The sequence below is a fragment of the Rattus norvegicus genome, chromosome 5 (assembly GCF_036323735.1).
Source record: "Rattus norvegicus strain BN/NHsdMcwi chromosome 5, GRCr8, whole genome shotgun sequence".
Lineage (NCBI taxonomy): Eukaryota > Metazoa > Chordata > Mammalia > Rodentia > Muridae > Rattus > Rattus norvegicus.
In genome coordinates, this window is record NC_086023.1 from 63,908,181 (window position 1) to 63,930,017 (window position 21,837).

At 39.0% G+C, this 21,837-nt stretch overlaps 1 protein-coding gene across 9 annotated transcripts in view; it reads left to right on the plus strand.

Annotated features, from left to right (window-relative positions):
* Zcchc7 (zinc finger CCHC-type containing 7) overlaps positions 1–21,837 on the plus strand; it is a 181,669-nt gene that overhangs the window by 120,889 nt on the left and 38,943 nt on the right. For all 9 annotated transcript variants that reach the window (XR_005504380.2, XR_005504382.2, XR_005504381.2 and 6 more), the window contains exon 3: positions 21,360–21,403. Coding sequence is in view for 6 of the 9 variants with exons in the window: in XM_039109462.2 (XP_038965390.1) it covers positions 21,360–21,403 (44 nt within the window). In the remaining 3 variants the exon portion in view is untranslated. The remainder of the gene's footprint in view (positions 1–21,359; positions 21,404–21,837) is intronic.

The following is a 21,837-nucleotide window of genomic DNA, read 5'->3' on the forward strand; positions in this document are numbered from 1 at the left end:
TATTCCCATGATTTATCCCCTTGATTTTCCTAAGGATCTGGCAAGTCTGGGGTACTGACTAGTAAGTAGGATTCAGGTGCTTCCTAAAGCAGGTGCGTTGACTCTGCAGCCTTCTCTCAGTCACTTCGCCTTACCTGGTAAGTTCTATGACTTGTGTTTATCTTTTCTATGAATGTAATTACTGCAGATATTCCAAAGTCACTCAGATAGAGAGAAGATTTATAAGGAAATTTATGAGTATCTGTGTAACCATCACTGAAGCCAAGAAATGAGGCCTCGAAATTCCCTTGAAGCATGTGCTTTAGATGCCCAGGTCTTGTTTGCTCTTTCTGACCCTGCCAGTGGATAGCTCTATTGCTCTGACTTGTGGAAATCACTTCTTTATTTCTCTTTTAACACCTCAAAAATATATTTATCTTTACTCCTGTGCATTCTTTTCCTTACTATGCACTTAAATATGTATAGTTTTGGCTTGCATATTTCAAACATTATATAAATTGATACTACCTTGTAAACATTCTTCTGGTTTTCTTCAGTTTGCACCCACCTAGAAGACTCATTAAGGTTCCTAGTAGTGCCTGTGGTTTCTTTTTGTTTCTTTTTCATTTTTTTTGAAGTGGGATCTCTTTCATGTCAGGCTGGAATCTGATTCTATATAGTGAAGAATGAAGTGGATCCTCCTGTCTCTACTTCCCAAGTCTTGGGGCTGCAGGAATAGACCAGCATACCTAACCTGTGGGCTCTAGGGGAACAAACCCAGGACTTTGTACATGGCAGACACGTACACCTACCATTGAGCCACATTCCTAGTCCTAGTTCATTTTATGTGAGTGTGCATGCGCATGTATTTGGGCACACGTGCCATAGAATACATGTGGAGGTCAGGGAAAAACTTGTTGATTCCAGGGATTGAACTCAAGTTGTCAGACTTGGCATCAGTACCTTTACCTACTAAACTATCTAGCTAGCCCTAGATTCATTCCTTTTATTATATATGTAGTCGTATACATAAAACATCACACCAACTGCTATTTTGTTCACCTCATGATTACATCAGGACGCCAAATGGCCTATATAAACTATGTTTGTATAAGTACACTCTATAATGTTCATACCACAGTGAATGCACCTATTGTCTCAAAATGTACCCCTGTCATTAAGCAACACAGCTGCGTTCTATGTATGGCCCTTCTGTCAGTGAATTTGTTCTTTCATTAATAGACCTTTAAGTTGTTAGGTTTTTGCATTGATAAACAAAGTGTTTTTGGTAAACATGTATGAGTGTGTATATATATGTATAGAGCAAAGCTAGCTAGAGCATGGCTCATAGACAAGTTTCCCTGTTTTCATTAAAGTAAAACGTTCGTGGAATAGGTATGCCCAGTTGTACATGCTGTCTGTGAGTACTTTCAGCCTAGGTTGGCAGATCCAGCCTCAAATGTTTGCTATCTAGCCATTTAAGAAAAACTTGCTGATGCTGATATTCTGATTCCCACTTTTAGTTATATTTACATATATATTAGAATCGTTAAATTCCAGGATAATCTCCAGAATCACTAAATTTTAGGAGCCAATATGAGATTGTATTCATGTATTTCTGGCTCAATGTTTTTTCCTATAGTCTTTTTTTAACAGAAGTGACTGTGTGTGTGTGTGTGTGTGTGTGTGTGTGTGTGTGTGTGTGTGTGTGTTCTGTAGGAATTCAAAGAGCATTTTTGTGTAGGTCCTTACCTTTTACCTTGTTTAAGACAGGGCCTCTTTATAAGCTAGACAAACCAGGCCTGCAGGCTTCAGCCTGGCTTCAGGAGACTGTGCTGGCTTCATCTCCCATCCATAGGGCATGCTGATAGACAAGGCTACTGCTTCTTTTATACACATTTTGAGATTCTGACCATAAGTGAACAAGTTTGCACAAAAAGCACTTTGTCCTACTGAGCCATCTCCCCATGGCAATATCTGCAGACTTTAGCTGTTCCTAGTGTGTATTTACTGTGAATACACATGCTATTATGTAACAGAAGGATGGGTATCAACTTCATATATTAATATGACTTTATATGAACTACCAAGCATAATTAATTTCTTAATGATGTCATCGTGTATAACTTTGAATGTTGATGTATGTGTGGTAGGGATGCACCTGTATACATGAGGATAGAGGCCCAAGGTCAACATCAGATGTCCACCACAATCTGTTTTGTTTTGTTTTGTTTTGTTTTGTTTTGTTTTGTTTTGTTTTGTTTTAATTGAGGCAGAATCTTTCAAAGAACCCAGAACCTGCTACTTCCAGCCAGTCTAGCTAGATAACTTACCTCAGACACTCCATCAGTGCCTCCTGAGTGCTCTGAGTGCAGATGACCAGCACACCTGCCTGGCTTCATCAGTGCTAGGCATCTGAACTCTGCTGCTCACACTTGAGTAACAGGCACTTTACCCACTGAGCCATCTTCCCACCCCAAGATAAATATTATTAATAGAATCAACATAAGACGGATAGTTTGGTATTTCTATATAAAATATTGCAGTCTTTTTGTTTATCTGCTTTTGTTTATCCTCCTTTCTGTTTGGACATTTCAACTTCAGTAGTGATATTTCACTTCTTTTTAGAGCACACTGAGGAGTAGCATTGATTGCTTTTCGTGCCTATCTTCCATTTCCAAAGTGTTTGTGCCAGTTTATACCCTAATATTAATGTGCTAGAGTTCCCATCATCTATGCCCTTGCCAACATTTGATATGGGTAGTGTCTTAGTTATATTGTGGTGATGAGAAGTAGCCTTTTACTGTGGGTTTAATGTCCACTTGCCAGATAACTAAATGAAGTCGAATTCCATTTATATTTTTGTGAGTCACATCAGTATCTTCTTTTTTTTTTAATTTTGCAATTATATTTATTTACAGAAAACTTGTGTACATTTAACCCGGTTTAGTGGTGAGTTCTTTAGCCTTTGCCTTTTCCAGCTTGGCAATGCGAGCCACAGATTTGGGACCCAGGACGTTGCCTCCCCAGTGGCAGTGGATCTCGTCATATCTGTCATTATAATTGGTCCTAATAGCTTCCACCAGCCTAGCCAGAGCACTCTTGTCTTCTGAGTCAACCTGTGTGAAGGCAACAGTGGTGCATGTCTTCCTGTGGACCAGGCGCCCCAGCCTGGCCTTTCCCTTGATGACGTAATAGGGCACCCCCATCTTTCGACAAAGGGCAGGCAGGAAAACCACCAGCTCAGTGGGGTCTACATCATGGGCAATCACCACCAACTGAGCCTTCTTGTTCTCCACCAAGGTGGTGACTGTATTGACCCCTGCTCAGAGGACAGGCAGTCTCTCAGTTGGGATGTCTGCTTTGCCAGCAGCTTTCTTCTCAGTGCGGGCCGGCAGCCTAGCTTGTTCTCCTGCTTTGTCTCTGGCTTAAGCAGCTGAGTCGCTGTTTCCCTGTCCAGGGCATGGATGCCTGTCCAGGGCCTGGGGGCACTGGTTAATGGCAGGAAGTACTTTGAGCCGCTTATAGAGGATGCCTCTTTGCAGCCGCAGTCTGGTGTGGCTGGGTCATTTGATGAAGCATGTGAGGTCTCTTTGGGGCAGGATGTCCTGCCCAATACCTAAGTTCTTGGGCCTTTTCTCAAAGGATTGACAACCTTTTGGCCTGTTTCTTGACAATGGTGGGGGCCAGGGCCACCTTCTTTCCTTTGGGCATCTTGCTTGGCTGGAGGAAAGAGACATCAGTATCTTCTTAAGGACCTGTTTACTTTGGGCATAGTAGCTTATATTTATGTCACTAACTCAGGGATGACTCGTGTCAGCATGAACCTTTTATTGTTACGTTATTCTGCAGCTTACTTTTTCAATCTTAATGACATTTTTTTTGTTTTCTTTGGTGAAAACATAATTGATTTCAGTATAGTCAAAACTAAAAATAGAAAAGGACTATTTGGAAAAGGATGTCAGGGGAGGCAGAACAACAAACGACAATATGTGAAAGATGATAGCTATAATCCAAGTATATTGTATGCATTATGAAAGTGTCAACGAAGTCCATTATTTTATATAATTTAATATATACTAATAAAAGTAAATTCAAATAGAAGATGGGAAGTATGGTGATTTCAGTTTGCATATTTGAATTCATAGTCCACATGTAACCTACTGTGTGACCTTGGCCAGCTTTTGAACTTCCCTTTCCTTATCTGTAAATAGATGGTAATAATATCCATGCCATAGTGCAATTGAGAAGATTAGGCAAGATAAAACACTTACTATGGAGCCATTCACCTAGCAGTCCCTCAGTAGATGTTAATTGCCTCTCCATCATTTAGGGTGCTCATTTTCATCCTGTCTTTTGGGAAATTGGGTAGTATTCATGAGCTATTTGCAAATGAATGTTTTGGAAATTAGAATCTCATATAATTATCCTAGGAATTTAGAAGGTGGCCTAAAATAGTAAACCATAATTAATTTGCCCAGAGAACTAAAATGTAAAATTTTCTCTGATGAAAAGAATTCACAGTCAATATGGGATCCTCAAATAATAAAAATCATGACTAGAGTATCTTATCTAGGACATGAGAAGGGATCAGTTAGAACAATTCTGAACCTATACGTAATGCATCAGAGTCTGAACCAAGCAAGGGAGGTCTCTCTGCCTCCAGGAAGAGAGCAAGCAAGGTTTCTTAAATTGCAGTCACTCCCGCCTGAAGACCCTTCCTTCTCCAATCCTTTGGAACTTTCTCATGCTTGTTGACTGATTTCATTTTCTCTTGTTCTATTATTCACTGACAATAATTGTACACAATATACAACATTTAAGTATGCTAGCACCAAAACACTGAAAACTACAGACTCAATCAGTGAAGCTAAGTAAAAAGGTTTCCTAGCACCGTGCATCTTCGATCCCAAAGTTCCTCTTCTGATAATAATAGAAAGGACCAACCTTCCCACAGATAATCATGCAGGAGTCAAAACATTATAGCATATTTATTACTATAATAAAACATTTAATACATAAGTTACGATTGGGTCTATGTAAATACAGAATACTTTAATACTTTTACGTCTGAAGGTACTAGAAACAAATCAATCAGAAACTGATAGAAAGTCGACACTTGAAATAAAGAAGCTGCATTAGATAAATTTTCTGTCTTTATGCAACGTGTTTGCTTGAAGTTAGTCACTAATTGATTAAGCTTGAAGGTGACTGGGGCCATGAAGTAAAGTCCCACTTAAAAATGAAGGGGAATCAACATAAAGAGTCACTACATTCTGCCTGTGTGTGTTTGCCAGATGTGCGACCCTTTAACAACTCATCAGCACTCTTCAGAGGAACAAAATAGTCTTTTAGATATAGTCTCTAAAGTCTTGTTCATATCTAAGCCACAACTCAAAATGACCAAACATATGTAGAAACTGGAAAATGTGATGCATGCTTAAGAGACATTCAGTAAATTCTCACTCTGTGATGACCAAGCTTGGTATTAGCAGGCAAGCATTGTAAAGCCAATGACTTTGTTCAAGGATGTAAAATAAGCATATAATGAAATAAAGATAAGAGAACTAAATGGAACATTTAGAACTAAAATACATATTTTCTGAAATAAAACTTCTCTGGTTGCACTTAACAGGAAGTATAGAATACCAATGAATTGAGAGATCAAATTTACCCAATCTGAAAAACAAAAATAATTTAGAACATACTTTCAAAGAATACATTCTAATGTCTTAACCCATTAGACATTCTAATGTCTTAACCCATTAAAGAACTAACGTGCTATTGGGATTACAAGAGAAGGAAGAAAAAATGGAAATGGAACTGTAAGGCGTTTTATGAGTGCTATTGTTGGGGTTTATAGAGAAGAGTCAAACCTAAAACTCAGAATCACACGTCTTGGAATGGTATATGCTACCCGTTTATATACTTTTCATTCGTGAGTGTATGTTGTATACCCATGCACAGATGTGTGCACGTGCATACATATAGAGTGGCACACATGCCATGGGATGTGAAAGGTAGAAGACACTTTTCCCATCATGCAAGTCGCAGGGTCAGAACTGGTGGCAAGCATCATGACTTACTGAGCTATCTCGCAGGCCACGTTAGCTGTTTAACACTCTAGTTCAGATTGTCACTCAGAAAAGGAGTTGTGCTGTAGTGTGTCCTGGTTGTACATTAGTCTGTGTTATTTTCAGTTTCTTTAATGATATAATTTCTCAGATTGTAATTTATATACCTTTCATAGGGCCACACTCTTACTTTGCCTTACTTGTTTACATAGTTGGACACAGAAGAGTGGTAAATTTTAAATTCTGGGTTCGTGCCCAATCCAAGATAGGAAGAGACATAAGTTGTTATGTCATAGATGATTATAGTATTTAATTTTATAGTCCTTTTTCCATATTAAAAAAGTTAACAGTAAAATCTGATAATTTTGTTACTTGGATATATATAGACTTTTTTGATTTAAAAAAATGGATAGTAGGGGCTGGGGATTTAGCTCAGTGGTAGAGCGCTTGCCTAGGAAGCGCAAGGCCCTGGGTTCAGTCCCCAGCTCCGGAAAAAAAGAACCAAAAAAAAAAAAAAAATGGATAGTAGTACAATTTTCTGAATTGTGTGTGTATCTAAGAAAATGTATATGTCAGACTGTTATCTGTACTCTACTGTTTGTTAAAGCGGTATTTACAATGGCAAAGGTAACTAACCAAGATGTACATTACATTGGCAGATGAATATATAAAGAAACCATGTCCTATGTACACCATAGAATATTATTTGGCCACAAAGATTGAAATCTGGTCCTTTACAGCAACAGGGTGAATTACAGGACATTTCAGTGTTAAGTGTAATAAGCCTAGCACAGATGGGGAGTTTTGGTGATTTTCTCTCATAGATACTCACACTCTCAAATAACTGGGCAGGGGTAAGGTTCCTAACGTAAAGAAGCCTGATTTCACCATTGACAGTGTAGATAGACATAAAGTTATCACGCCTTTCCATCAGCACATCAATTAAAATTAGAATATGTTCATATACTGGTGAGGAAAATAGACAAAATGCAATGAATCCTTTTGTTGTTATGTTTACGAAAAATGGTGTTGGTCATTGAGGCGAAATTGGTCTTTTTTCTGTTACTGCTCCAATAGCTTATAGTCAACATATTGTACTGATCATATGTTAACATATGTCAACATATTGTACTGATCATATGTTAGATGTATACAGAGTATTGGCAGCACAGTAGCTGCTCTGTCTCACTGTATTCAGGAGTGACCACCCACCATACTTCAGAATTTATATTCATGTTTTCAATGGTCTATAAGCTAAATCTCATAATATCATGAATGGTTTAGCTTATGTTTTCTCTGTGTTCATCCTTCACCCTGTGATTCCTACATCTATAGAGCCAACTCCAGCCTCTCCAAGAACTCTGTTGCTTCCAAATGGGGTTTCTGTGTGTCCTTCCTCCCTGGAACTTTTTTATTTCGAAAGGAATAATAGAAAGAGTTCAACAGGATTCTCCTTTAGCTGATTCCTTTTTCTTATCTGGCACCCTGCTTAAATTTCACAAGTTTTGTTTGAAAATTTTCCTAAGAGCCCTTTTTTGGGTATCAGGGGGGTAAGAAGATTGGAGATACAGTTTGGTTAGGGACATTCAGATTACAGCAGTTTAGTGATTTGGTGACATGAGAAAAATCTGACCCGGAAGATTATCAGCAGGAGGATCTCAGCTTTATTGAACAGAAAAGACGGCTGACTTGGTTTAGTCATCAGAACTAAAGTCTGACCTACTGGATACCCTGTATTTTGCATTTCCATTGGGGTGCAGCACTCTCCTGTCCCTTTCTACTCTAACTTAAGCTGCTGTGCTCACGAAGAGAACAGCCGTGGGGCTGAGCAGCTTTTTTTTTTTTTTTAATCTATTCATTTTATACTTTGAGACAGATTTTTCCCTGGGGTGAAACAAAGGTTAACTGAAATTTCCTCTGTTGTGTACCTGAACGAATCAGCAGTTCGAGGAGGAAATCCCATTGATGGGCCAAGAGAGTGACAGGCTCTATTTAAAGAATTCCCCCGACTGTGTGGTAGACCAGCCATGCCATGAATTTAACTGTTCCTGTGGTCCCCATACTTGTACCCACCAAAAGGAGGAGAGAGAGAGAGAGAGAGAAAGCGACTTTGTTCTGAGCTTTGAAAACCATGAGCCATTGAGTTTTGTGAATTCAAGTTAGACAGCAACAGAGGCCAAAGCTCTAGGGGTCAAAATCTGAAAGGGAGTATACAAAACAGGTAGAAGCTGTTTAACTGTTTATTTCTCTACGTATGTGCATACTAGAGCTCTGTGTGTACACACACCAAAAACTACACTTTCATATGTTATGCAGTTAGCCCTAGTTACAGCTCAGCATGGGTCTAAACATGACAAGTAAGAGAATTTTCTGTTTATGAAGCTTTCTGCTTCATTAGTTTGCTTTTATTATAAAAGTGTACATATAAGAAATGAGAGTAAACACCATATGAGTCTAAGTGATGTTCTTAAAGTTTTTATTAATTAGCCTGTAGAAGCTTTATTTTCAGAGATAGCTCATGTATTTTGTATTTTTCCTGTTTAATGGAAACTGCTTTAAATATGAAAAGGTGGTATCTTAAGTTGGATTAAACATTCTTAATTCATGTGTATTTAACCTCAGGACTTGTGAGCCTTGTTGAAAAAAAAAAAACAGCCTTAAAACCCTGCCTAGTAGGCCTCAATAGTGCACACTGCACACGGAAACAATAGACACTGTCTCTTCTGAAGTGGACGTTAGTGTGTATTCTCAGGGGTATGAGCTGAGTATCCAACAGATTCTAGTCTACACGTATTTCTAGGTACAAAATTAAATATAATTAAATTTTTCCCTTGTAATTTGAAGGTTCTATTATTAAAATTTTCTTATGTACTCTCTGTAGTATGAATTGGAACACAATTTTGAAGGATACTAAAATTAATAGAGAAAAGTCTTTGGATCTGGAGTGACTGTATTTTGTCTGGGGACTTTGAGGAAGCAGAACTTTTAGAACTGATTTGGGGTCTTATTTTAGAGATTATGTGATAGCTAGACTTCATGCTCACAAATAGGAAATTGAAATCTCAAGGAAGAGAATATTTAGCATGCAGTCACATGGTATGCTGTAAAGAACCCAGGCCTCAGTCCCCACCAACTGTTTCCTTGCACAGTAGTTTCACCACTCTTATTGGAGATGTTTAGAAATAGTTTCTTAATCTGTTTTCTGACGTTTTCTTTTCTCTTTTTGTGCTTTGTCTTTTCTTCGACATCTTGGTCTTACTGCTAGTAGGTTATAGCACTCTAAGGAACAGGCTGGTAGGTCAGAAATTTGTCTAACCTGTGTGCTCCACCCGTAAAGAGCTACCTTACTCTTTTTGAATACTATTCAAAATGGAAATTGTATTACCCTGATATTTTAGCAAGTTACAAACTGATCACACGGTTGTCAGTGGCTGCTCATGTAAGTGCAAGAGTAACCAATACCCTGAAGATACTAATGATCTGTAAAGATCAGTATAGCGCCAGCTACATGGCCTAAGGGAAAGGCACCTACTGACATGCCCCCAGGAATTAACTCCCGCCAGTTGTCCTCTGACCTGTACCCACATGTGTGCTCCCACACATACACAAAAGTAATAAAATATGTAAAAGTAAACATTTTAATAAAATGACTTTTTAAGAACCAGTTCTTAAACTCTTTAAATACTATTTGTGGAAGCTCTGCTAGATACTGGACACTGGACAAGGGCTAAGATATGAGTAAGATGGGACTCGTCTCTGCCCCATGCAGTCTAACGGAACCACAACTGCAGATACGAGGTGTTACTCTTACAGTACCTCCTAGAACACTGGCATTGCTCCTCACATACCATTCATAGCTATATCAAATATAATTCTGTATTAAAAGTAGAGCTGAGTCCCATTAGTACTTGTATGTACAGTGTGATAAAAGGAGACGATCTTGTAGAGGTGACTCTCAGCAACATGTATGTGTTTTTATGGACTACGTCCTGTTTCAATCTTGACTTTCTACCTGGGGGAGGGTCTCTTAGTGGGGATTTGAAAAGACATGTTCTTTAGGTCTAGTGAATATTTTCTTTCGAGTATTGTACATTTGTGTCAAAAAATGTAAGTATTAAAAAATATAAAATTTTATTTTAGTCTCATGCCTTTTGCTTACTTTCTGGCAGTCTCAGCTTATATAAGTAATAATTATTGTAAGTCCATTAATGGATACTTGTCTTTGGAATTTTTTGTTTGTTTTTATTTTTGGAGATGAGGTTTCTCTGTTTACCCTGCTGTCCTGGAACTTGCACTGTAGCCCAGTATGGCCTCAAACTCACAGAAATTCACCTGTCTCTGCCCCGCAACTACTGTGATTAAAGGTGTATGCCACCTCTGTCTAGTTTGTGCTTTTGGAATTTAAGGACAATTTAATCATGTATTCTTCCTGAAGTTAAATTGCCATGAGAGTCACTTATGGAGATGGCTGTTCAAGTAGTACTTGAATTCCCCCCACAGACCGGGTCACTTGGTGCCATAGTAGAAGATGCAAGTTTTCAGGTTGATAGGGTACCAGTATTTAGAGTTGGTGATCATACTTCTCAGACCATTGCCTGTCCTTATTGTTCATAAATTCTTTCCTTCAGTTCTCTTTTCAGTTCAGTCAAGTTTTTGTCACCTCTCTTGAGATCACCAGTGGCTTTGTTAGTAAGTCTGAAGTCAGCACTAAGGCCTTATCTGACTTTGGATACATTGTCTCAAGTCAGCCAAAGTACGTGGGCCCTTCTGCTCAGATTTGCTATCACCTTGTTGATTTAAATCCTTACTTTTCTGCTTGACCTGTATTCATTCAGTCCCTTGGTATTCCTCAACCAGAATTAGACTGAATATTTATTATCCCCATACCTCTATCGGGAAATTTCTATTTCCAATCCTGTCCTAAATTATGATTCGTAGCTTCTTCATTTCAGTATTTTAATACTTTTAATCTAACCTGTCTGGAACTAAATTTAACCCCCCCCCCACATGTTGTTTACAGGTTTTGCTACAGTAACCCCTCCTTTTAGGTCAGACACTAAGGAGTGACCCTTGACTCGGTTCTTTCATGTTTCTGTCTAACTCTCACGGACTATCACCTTTACCTTCACTGTACTCAACTGTACTTCTCATTCATCTCGGTCGATCAGAGACCCTGTTATCTATTGATTCAACTACTACAGTAGCTTCCTAGCTGTCCCCCTACTCACATACTCGCCTCATTTTTTATTCTCAGGAGAGTAATTCTTTACAAGTCAAATGTCTCTGCTCACTGTACTCCAGTGACAACCCTTTGACTAACAGCGAAGGCCTGAGTCTGTATGATGCCCTAAACCTTATAAAGGTGGCCTATACCTGTTTGACTTCACCCTGCAGCCCTCCATTCGCTGCTCTAGCCACACTGCACACTGCTGCCTTATAAGCACTTTGCCATGCTTGGAATGCTCTTCCCCAGAAATGCATGACTTGGTTCTGTTATCTTCCATAATAAGTTTGCTTAAATGCTGGTGAAACCTACTCTCCACTCTGCATAAAATTGTAACCCATACCAAACACAGTTTCTGCCACAGGCTCTACTGTTTTTCCAAAGCGCTTATGACCCCATGGCATGCATCACTAATTATTACTTTTTTATATGTATTGGTTTCCTCCTCCCACCAAAATTTAAGTCCTATTAAAGAATCAGTGTCTATCTTGTTGACTGACATATTCTGAGCACCTAAAATGGTGTCTGCTGTGTGGAAATAATTAATAATGGTAAGACTTGAAATAACTCTTTAGTTGAACAGTCAGTATAATATCAAGTTCATTGCTGTTGTTGTGTTTTATAAAACTCATGATAAAAATTCACAATGAAATAGAAAATAGTTTAGAGAAAATCTATCCTGTATGTAAATGAAGTTGAAGGTGTACCAACAGAACAAGCAGCCTTCAGTCTTAGGGAACGAGTAACTTCTGGGGGATATAAGAAAATAAAGTGTAGCTGCCCTACAGACAAGGAAAGAAAAAACTGTGGAACTTAAGACGCGAGCTGTTTGGATAGTGAGTGATTATTTGGTTGAAATGAAAGCTACATTTGAGCTATTAATAACTACAAGGGTGAAGATATTTGAGCCCTTTGAAGGTAAAGTTGTAAAGATTATTTTTCTTTGGATATGTTATGCTTATAATGGCTGATATCAACATGTTTAAGACCCTGGGTTCTATCACAAAAAGAAAAAAGAAAAATCATAAATGTCAACCTAGGTATATTTAATCTAGGAGATTTGGTGACTTGTTCTACCAAGGAGAGAGTGAATACAGAATCAGACACTGAAGAAAAAGGAAGTGAGAAGGAGACAAGGAAATGTTGAAAGAAGTAGAACAAGTGAAAGAATAGTTCCAGTTGCTAGTGCCCACACCAGCACAGAGCTGACATGTTTTCTGCAGCCTCTACTTAGACCTCACCTCCGAAGCCTTTTACAAAGGAGCCTCTGAATTAGTGTTTTTATTTGTGCTTAAGTTTTTACAGATACTCTGGGCAGAGAGGTGGAGGGATGTGGAAGTCTAATTCATCTATTGATACCTTTTCTAGTGGGAGGAGTGTTCAAGAGAGAGACCTCCTGATCCCACTGTACTGTTGACTATTGGTGGTTTTGTTTACTCTACATCTGTTGCTTAGAATTAACTTTATTGCTTGTTCTTAGGGATTTGTGTGTTCTTTAGACGGGGTCTTAAACAACCCTGCTGGCTTCAAACTTTCTATGTAGGATGACCTTGAATTCCTGATTTTCCTGAGTTTACCTTGCAAGGGCTAAGATTACAGGCCTGAGTGATTCTGCCCAGCTTGACTTTCTAAATGAGAAGCTCTTAACCTGGTAGCTCACTGGTGAACTATTAGGGCTTAGGGAATGAAGGATATTTGGCAGTTGTCTCTATGTCTGTTCCCACTGGCAATAGACTTTTATATTTTATCTATAAATCTATATTTTTGTATATAAACTGTGAAGAGCTCTTTGTAACCCCAAGCTAAGCACCTGCACTTATTTCCTCTTTCTTCTTCCTCCTCCTCTATCTCTAAAAAAAGAGAAGTCAAAGCCTCGTTTTATCTTTCACACATAATTTTAAGTATAAGCCGTTTCTGGTAAATTTAATATGATTAAAATAAGATGAACATTTTCTTTCTTATAAATTATTGTTAAAATTTGTTTTTCTTTTTTTTTTTTTTTCTTTTCTTTTTTTTTCGGAGCTGGGGACTGAACCCAGGGCCTTACGCTTCCTAGGCAAGCGTTCTACCACTGAGCTAAATCCCCAACCCCAAAATTTGTTTTTCTTAAGCAGTTGTTGGTTATATAGCACAAAATTATAATGATTAAATTGACTGATTTCCGCCTTTCGTTAAGATGAAAAATCATAACTATGAGGAAGAAAGAAAGAGAACGCACACACAAGTGCACAGTTTGAGAAGAATGCAAGGGAATAAAATGGCGGTGCCCTCGGGGTTTTAGTGTGGCTTTGTGCTTCTCAAAGGTTTCCGTTGAAGTAACAGATGCTACTGCTAAAGTTGGGAATCCTAAATTCACTTGTGGCTGTTTCCGTTGCTTCTTAGTAGTGAGAGGCCCCCACAGGGGATCTGTGTAGTAGAGTTCGCTCTGGGAAGGGAATGACAAATAACCACATGGTCGCCTTGTCTTTGTGATCCTTAATCTGCGTTCAAGCACAGGCACAGTTAACTGTGATATGCAGTTCTCTTACAGTCTGTGTCGCTCTTGGGCCTGTCTCAGGGTTATTATTCAGTAATGGTGATTGGTTTTTGGTTTTGGGGGGGGGGGGTGTTTGGTTTTTCTGTTTCTGTTTTTTTTTTTTTTTTAATTCTTTTGAGTTCTTTAAAGTTTTCCTCTAAAAATTCTATTTTTTCTTAGCCATAAAAAACTATCTTACTAAACATTTACTGTTACATTGAACAGGCAATTAAATTATGCATTAGCTACATTTCTCAGTTCAGAATAGTGCTTATTCACACAATAGTACATATGATTAAGTGTGATTTCTTTTTCTTTCTAATTTTAATTATACAAGATACCGTCATCAGTGGATACATGGATAAAACAGATGTAGTCTCAGTCCACAGACAGCTTTGACATAGAAATGAATAAATTATTTCTTAGTAGAACCTTTAATTTAGGGCTTTCAATGAATAGTAGCCTAAAAGATGCAGGTAATGAGCTTTTACACTATCATTGAGGGAGAAAAGACTTTACAAAAGGGAGGTCAGTGGGAATAGAAATGTTACTTAGTTTACTTATTGGTTGGTTTTTGAAATTTTATTTTTATTTTAGTTACATGTACATATGTGCTCATGTGAGTGGAAATGCCACCGGAGTGCAGAAGGAGGCTGGCTATCCGATCCCTTGGTGCAGGAGCTCCAGGCAGTTGTGAACCACCTGGTGTGGGTGCTGAGAACCATACTCCAGAAGAGCAGCCAATACACTGAGCCGCTGCGTCATCTCACCAGCCTCTTAGTTAATTTATTAAGGAGAAGGCAGTACCCCTGGATAACTAGTAGTCATACTTCAGTGTTTGGAATGTTACAGAGTTGTAATTGATCCTCTCTAATTCTGAAGCAGTAACAGGTGGCAGTAACCGAGAACTTACAAGGCTACTCTGGGTACCCAGTAAATGAAATGGCTGGGAAGTCTTCAGGGGTTCTAGAGAGTACATGTGAAGTCATACCTGCAAAGTATGGTAGGACACTGAGGAAATTTCTGGATCTAGCTAAAACAGTGGGACCAGAAAAATAAGGACTAAATCATGGGCAGTGTTGTGTTGTACTACTGTTTGTCTTCGAACATGTGTCCAGTTGGCAGCAAGGGACCTTCCAGATAAAATGCGTCCACCTCTAACAGTAGAATAACAGTAGAATAGGGTGGAATTTGTGCTAATGAAGAAAGGTTATTTTAATAATCTACGTCAGAAGTGTCCCAGAGCTAAAATAATAGTACTAAGGCTATTTAGGATAAACAATTTATAGGATCTGGTGAGTAATTTTATGCTCTTTTCTTTTCTTTTTTTTTTTTTAACCTTTTCTTTTTTGTCAGAGCTGGGGACCGAACCCAGGGCCTTGCGCTTACTAGGCAAGCGCTCCACCACTGAGCTAAATCCCCAACCTCAACGCCTTTTATGCTCTAAGTAAGGGAGAAGAGTTAAAGGTTTCTGACTGGGAAAAACAGACTTGGTATAAGTTGTCAAATATCAGGAGGAAAAGGAAAACTAGGGAGTTTTTATGTTTTATATGTCTGGTTGTTTATTAGTTTATAGTACCAAGGATTAAGCCCAGTACTGAATTCTTAGCAAGCTCTCTCATCTCTGAGCTTTCAAGAGTGGAGAGGAAAGAACTTTTTTTTTTTTTCTTTTTTTCAGAGCTGGGGACCGAACCCAGGGCCTTGCGCTTGCTAAGCAAGTGCTCTACCACTGAGCTAAATTCCCAACCCCAGGAAAGAACTTTTAATGCTTTACCTATATGAGTTACCTATGATGCGTCTGGTTTCCTTGACAGTTTAACTGTATTCTCAGTGGTAGAAGAGTGCTGTTTCCAAGCAGTCAAATTTGGCTTTATATTGCAAATGAAAAATAAATATTGGGAAAGACTCAGATTTTGGTTCTTTGGGGATTGTAGGTTTATGCTAATCATTGGCTTTCTCCTCCCCTCCCCCTTACTAGCTTACTCTATATAGTATATAAATTCAAATATAAATTGTAGGTTTCAAAAAAAGAAAGACTGGGTAGTTGTAGGTAGAAGTCAGTACTTTTTGCCAAAGGGCCTCTTTTTCCAAATAGTATTGGGCCTTCTCTCTCTCTCTCTCTCTCTCTCTCTCTCTCTCTCTCTCTCTCTCTCTGTCTGTCTCTTTGTCTCTCTCTCTGTCTCTTTGTCTCTCTGTCTCTCTCTGTCTCTCTCTCTGTCTCTCTGTCTCTCTCTCTCTCTCTCTCTCTCTCTGTCTCTCTCTCTCTCTGGGACAGGGTTTTCTCTGTCTCAAAACAGCCCTAACTGTCCTGGAACTCACAAGTTCTGCCTGCCCCTGCCTCCCAAGTGCAGGGATTTTAAGGTGTGTGCCACCACTGCCTGTTGGGCTTTTTGCCTTAAAAAAACTTAGTTACCCATTATCGTGGTACATACCTATAGCTTCATCAGTGGGAAGCTGAGACAGGAGAATCACAAGTTGGAAGCCAGTTGTGCTAATTAATCTCAGTTGTCAACCTGACAAGACCTGAAATCACCTGGTGGTCTGGGAATCTAGGCTGCTAGGCTCCAGTGGTTCCTGGTCACACACAGGTAGTTCTAGTTAAACTCAGTCACAAACAAAACAAAGAGATAAGAATGGGGGAAACCGGCTCATCATGGGAGACTTGTCAGAAAGGGCAGGGGATGGGAGTAATCTGTACTACATACATGTATGAAATTGTCAAAGAACAAAGTTAATAAAAGTTACAATAAAAAGAAACAAAGAGACTGCTAAATAATATGTAGATGAACTTTTGCTAAATGTACTGAAGTACAAATTAGATAAAGAAAAGGAATAGGAGGAAATTATTTAAAAGCCACAATTACTAAAATTGGCCCCATTAAGAAAAGAAATATAGATGGATCCATATCTACTAAAGAAATAGAATTCCTTCCTAAAGAATTTTCTACAAGTAAAATTCCTGACCACAGAGCCAAATTCTACCACGTGTTTAGGGAAGGACACAATTTTTTTTCTTAGTTCTTATGAGTCCAGTTTTATACCACTATCAAAACCAAACAAAGATATCATAAGGAAACTCTAAATCAATATCCCTATGGTAGGTACTTTTGCATCATAAAGCACGTAATAGAAACAACTTAGAAAAAGAAATACTTATTTTGGCTCATGGTTTTGGGATTTTTCAGTCCATCACAATTACAGTGATGACCCAGCAGCTCTGTCCCTGGTGGCTCTTCATGTGATATTAGACAGGAAGCAGAGAGGGAGACAGGCCTGACTGAGATATCTGTAACTTTCAGAAGCTTGCCCACAGTGACCCACTTCTGTCCCTTCCTCCTAAAGTCACACAGCCTCCCAATACAGTGCCACCAGCTGGCTTCTAAGTGTTCAAAACATGGCTTCCAGGGGTCATTTCACAACCCAACCTACAACTCTTCATGAATGCCATTATAAAAATCTTACTTATGTCAAGTATTTTTTCTTTAAAGATACTACATATTAACCCAGTTAGTTTCAAAATGAAGGGTCAGCCTGACATTTGAAACTAAATTACTGTGCCTGCCATCCAGGAAGAAATAGGAAAAATCACAGACTTCTTAACTTGTTGCAAAAATAACATTCAGTAAAATTCACCACCTGTTTGTATTAAAAACTCAGCAAACTGGGAAAAGAATTTCTTTAGTTATAAAATTTTCATAAAAAAACAGTATATGTAAGAGAAGAAAATGAAGGAAGGCAAAGAAAAAAACCAATATATGCAATTGTAAAAGAAAATGTATTTTATTTCCTAAGATTGGGAACTGAGCAAAGATTTGCTGTCACCACCTACATTTAGCATCATTCTGTAGGAGATCCTCTGAGAATCAGTAACATAAGAGAAAGAAAGAAAAGCATGTGAATTGCCAGAGAGAGAGCCAGGACAAACAAGATGTTCCAGATGTAAGGCACTTGCTGCCAACTCTGCCACAGAACCTGAGTTATAGACCCCTGGGGCCCACGTGATGGAAGGAAAGAACCAACTTTCACAAGTTGTCCCCTCACCTCCTCATGCAGGTGTGTGTATATATGTGAACAAATGAATAAAAATTATAAGAAAGGAGAAAGTAAAGCTGTCTTTACTTACAGGTGGTATGAATACACACACACACACACACACACACACACACACACACTGAAAATTGGTGGAAGCATGCAGCACAAGCCTCTAAACTAAGTTAGCACAACAAATTTAGACAATGTAATATGAGTATATGAAAGTCACTTATATTTTATAAACATATAATCAAAAACTGGAAAAGTATTACCATGAAAACTTAAGCCAAAGTAAGTTGAGAGAGATATATCAGTTTATATGGAGACTTGGTATCATAATAATATGCGATGTGGATTCAAGACAATACCAATCAAAATCCTAACAGACTTTTTTACTGAAATTGACATGTTTATTCTAAAATATATACACCCAATCAAAGGGACTAGAATAGCCAAAACAGTCTTGAGAAGAATGAAAGTCAAGGGTGTGTACCCCTGAGTTTCATTTTTTGTTTGGTTTAGTTTGGTTTGGTTGGGTTGGGTTGGGTTGGGTTGGGTTGGGTTGGGTTGGGTTGGGTTGGGTTGGGTTGAGACAGGCTCACAGTGTAGCCTTGGCTGGCCTGAAACTCACAAAAATCTGTCAGCTTCTGCTTTGCAAGTGTAGTGATGAATTGCATGCCCTACTATGCCCAGCCTGCATTTAATTTTATAAGAACAAAATTAAATCAGCTTATGGAGTTGGGGGAATGGTTTAGTCAGCCTTTGCTTGCTATTCAAAGTGCTTGCGTAAGGACCTGAGTTCAATCCCTAGCACCCATACAAAAACCTGGGTGCAGCATGCACCTATATTGGTGAGCACCCAGTTCAGTGAGAAACCCAATCTCAAAAGGTAATGTAGAGCGATATTGAAGAAGACAAAAGATATCTACCTCAGGCCTCTGCACTGGCATGTGTGCAGACACACATACACATCCCCAAAACAGAAGAAAAAATTAAATGAGTTTTATAATTAAAGTGATTACAAGGAATCATTAGATTTTAGTGATGAATGTCACTGGGATACATAGGGCAGCTCTGAGAACAGCAGCCCATATGTTACTTACCTGCATCTTTTAAATGAAAAATAATATGGTGGGGTGAAGAAATGAGGCGGCTGCTCTTTGATACACACTCAGTCTCAGTGCGTGTGTGCAGCCCCAGACTCCACAGAGAATAGCAGCAGCAGCCCAGTGCTCCTGCTTGCCTGTGCAGTGACCTTTTTGTAGAGCAGCCTCATAATTTTTTTTTTTTTAGTACAGGTATTTTATTTTAAAATAAGTTTCTAGACACTTAACCCTGGTAGGCTGAAAAAATGTAGATTACCTCATGTCTCTTCAAAATTCTTTTCAGAGAAGCGAGTCAAGCTTGATTTGTGTTTTTGAGATAGGTGAAAGTAGTAAGGTTAGACGGAGGAGGAAATCAGAACTCGGCTTTTAGCCCTTTGTTGACACTGCCTTAGAGCCTGCATTAGTCATAGGTCCCTTCCTTCTTGTCCGGAGAGGGACCAAAGGAATAGGAGGCATTTGCAGGTTTGTAAAGAGCAATGCAAAGAAAAGGAAATAGCTGACACAGAAGAAATGCTGTGGTCCCCCAGTTTTACAGTTTTATTTTTAGATTAATACCTGCTGGTTTATGGATATTTGGGGTTTGTTTTTATTTTGAGGCAGGGTTTTACATCTGTGGCTAGCCTAAGCTCACTTCCGTACACTGTGTGCTCACTGTATGGGCCAAGCTACCCTTAAGCAGTCAGCCGTCCCACCTCCTCTGCCTCCTGCATGCATCGCCCCACCCAGAAGTGTCTGGATGTTAGGCCTCTTGTTTTGCTCCTTTATGTCACTATTTTTGATGTTGTAAATGTAATGCAAAGTTCCTGACATACAAAGTGGACAGTTTTCAAGGTCTGTTGTTTTAAAAATGTTTTAGTGGAGGCAGCAAGATGAAGTAACAGCAGGTTAAGGTGCCTGCAAGTTCCATGACTCAGGTGTGAGCCCTGAAATCCATACGGTGGTAGATGAGAGCCACCTCCCTCGGATTCCCCCTGGCCTCATGCACATAGATACCTGCGTGCACATGAACAGACCAAGTAAATAGATAATTCTTTCAAAGATATTTGATGCTGTATGGACGTCATCTAGAAAAAGCAGCAGACATTGTTAATGCTGATGCTGAGGTGAAGGATTTCCTTCCCTTCTACCGACTTAGTGTGAATGAGATCGTGTGAGTTTTCCACCACTGTACAGTGTGAGTGAAAGACGAAGTCTGCTGATACTGCTGGGAGGACTCATTAATGAGGAGCTTGTTGGACGGTTTAGGTAGATAGTGATCACAGTTTATGTGCCAGCATCACAAAATAGCAAACTAGAGTATCAAAAAACAAGACTCTTAGGCTTGTTTACAAAAGGTTTTGGAATGTCCCAGTGTCTGGGGTCTAGAAAAATAAAAGGGGTGGGATCATTAGGGCACCTCCCCTCTAAGTAAAGTTCTGCTTGGTCAGGTAAGGAGATTGACATAAATTTATTTCTGCATCTTCTGTTGGGTCCTTTATTTATTTATTATTTGTATAGAGCTTAAGATACAAAGCATTGCCTAGCAAGTGCAAGGCCCTGGGTTCAGTCCCCAGCTCCAAAAAAAAAAAAAAAAGAAAAAAAGATACAAAGCATTTTCCACAAATCTCTTGATTCTTACAGATTTTAGGTGGTCAGGGCAAATACTATAAATACTGTTGTCCCTGTTTCACAGGCACATGTGATTATTTGTTGAGAGTCGCACAACTAAAATGAGTACTTTTAAGTAAAGTGTTGAGTGGGTGGCTCGGGTGGGTGAGAGCACTTGGGGTGCTGGCTAGGCTCTAACTTGGAGTCCTCAGCACCCGTGTATAGAGTAGGGTATGGGCACACAGGTACCTGTAACCTTAGCATTGTGGTGGTAAGCAGAGTCTGAGTCCGCTGCCAGTGAGAGAGGCTGTCTCAGAGGAAGAAGGTAGAGTGCTGGCAAGTAGGATACCGACATCCTCCCAGCCTCCCATAGATATCCCAACACATGTGCAGCTGCACACGCAGACACACAAAACCAGTGGCATTAGTGCTTTGTGTGGCATGCTCAAAGCCTATTACCACAAAAACATAATAACATTTTAGGGCTGGGAAGAAGGCTCATCAGTTAAGAACACTTGCTGCCCTGGCAGAGGTCTAAAATTCATTTCCCAGGACCCACATGGAGAAGCTCCAGGTCCAGGGAGATCCAGCAGCGTCTTCTGGTACCCATGGGCATATACACTCATATGCATAGACACACAATTTTAAATAGATAAAAGTCTGAGGAATAACATTTTAGAGCAGCATGAGAATTTGAGGTGTTTGGCACTTTCCACTGACCCCTTCTCTTACACTTCTTACTCATACCACTGTGAATGCTAACGAACTGAAGAACCATTGTCTGTCTGTCTGTCTGTGATGTGACTTAAGGCACTAAAAGTAACATTTGTTTTCTTTTCTAGGAGAAAATGATGTAAATTGGTTCATCAGTGACAAAGACATCGAGGTAAGATCAATTTTTTCAAATCTAAATAATAGGCTAATATTGTCTTTTGATCTCTATGTTCCATTTGTTTTTTCCACAATATATTTTTTGGAACAGTATAAGCTTTTTTAAAAGACATAATCCCATAGCTTAGAAGGGAAAGTTTGGTTTTAGTATTATATAATTTAATGTTTCAGAACTGTAAGTCAACTTGGATTTTGTCAGCTGATGAGTGGCTATAATCACCCTTCCGTTTATGTTTCATCTCTGCCTTAAAGATTCCTGTAGCCCGGGTGGCCTAATACTACTAAGATCAACACCGGAAATGACTGTTTCTTCAGTGTAAGGAAATGGTCAATCTATATTTAGAATGGGGCAGGTGCTTGTGTCAATTATTAGCCTTATTGTAACAAATACTTAAAAATAAAAAAAATTAAAAGGCTGTTTTCAACTTT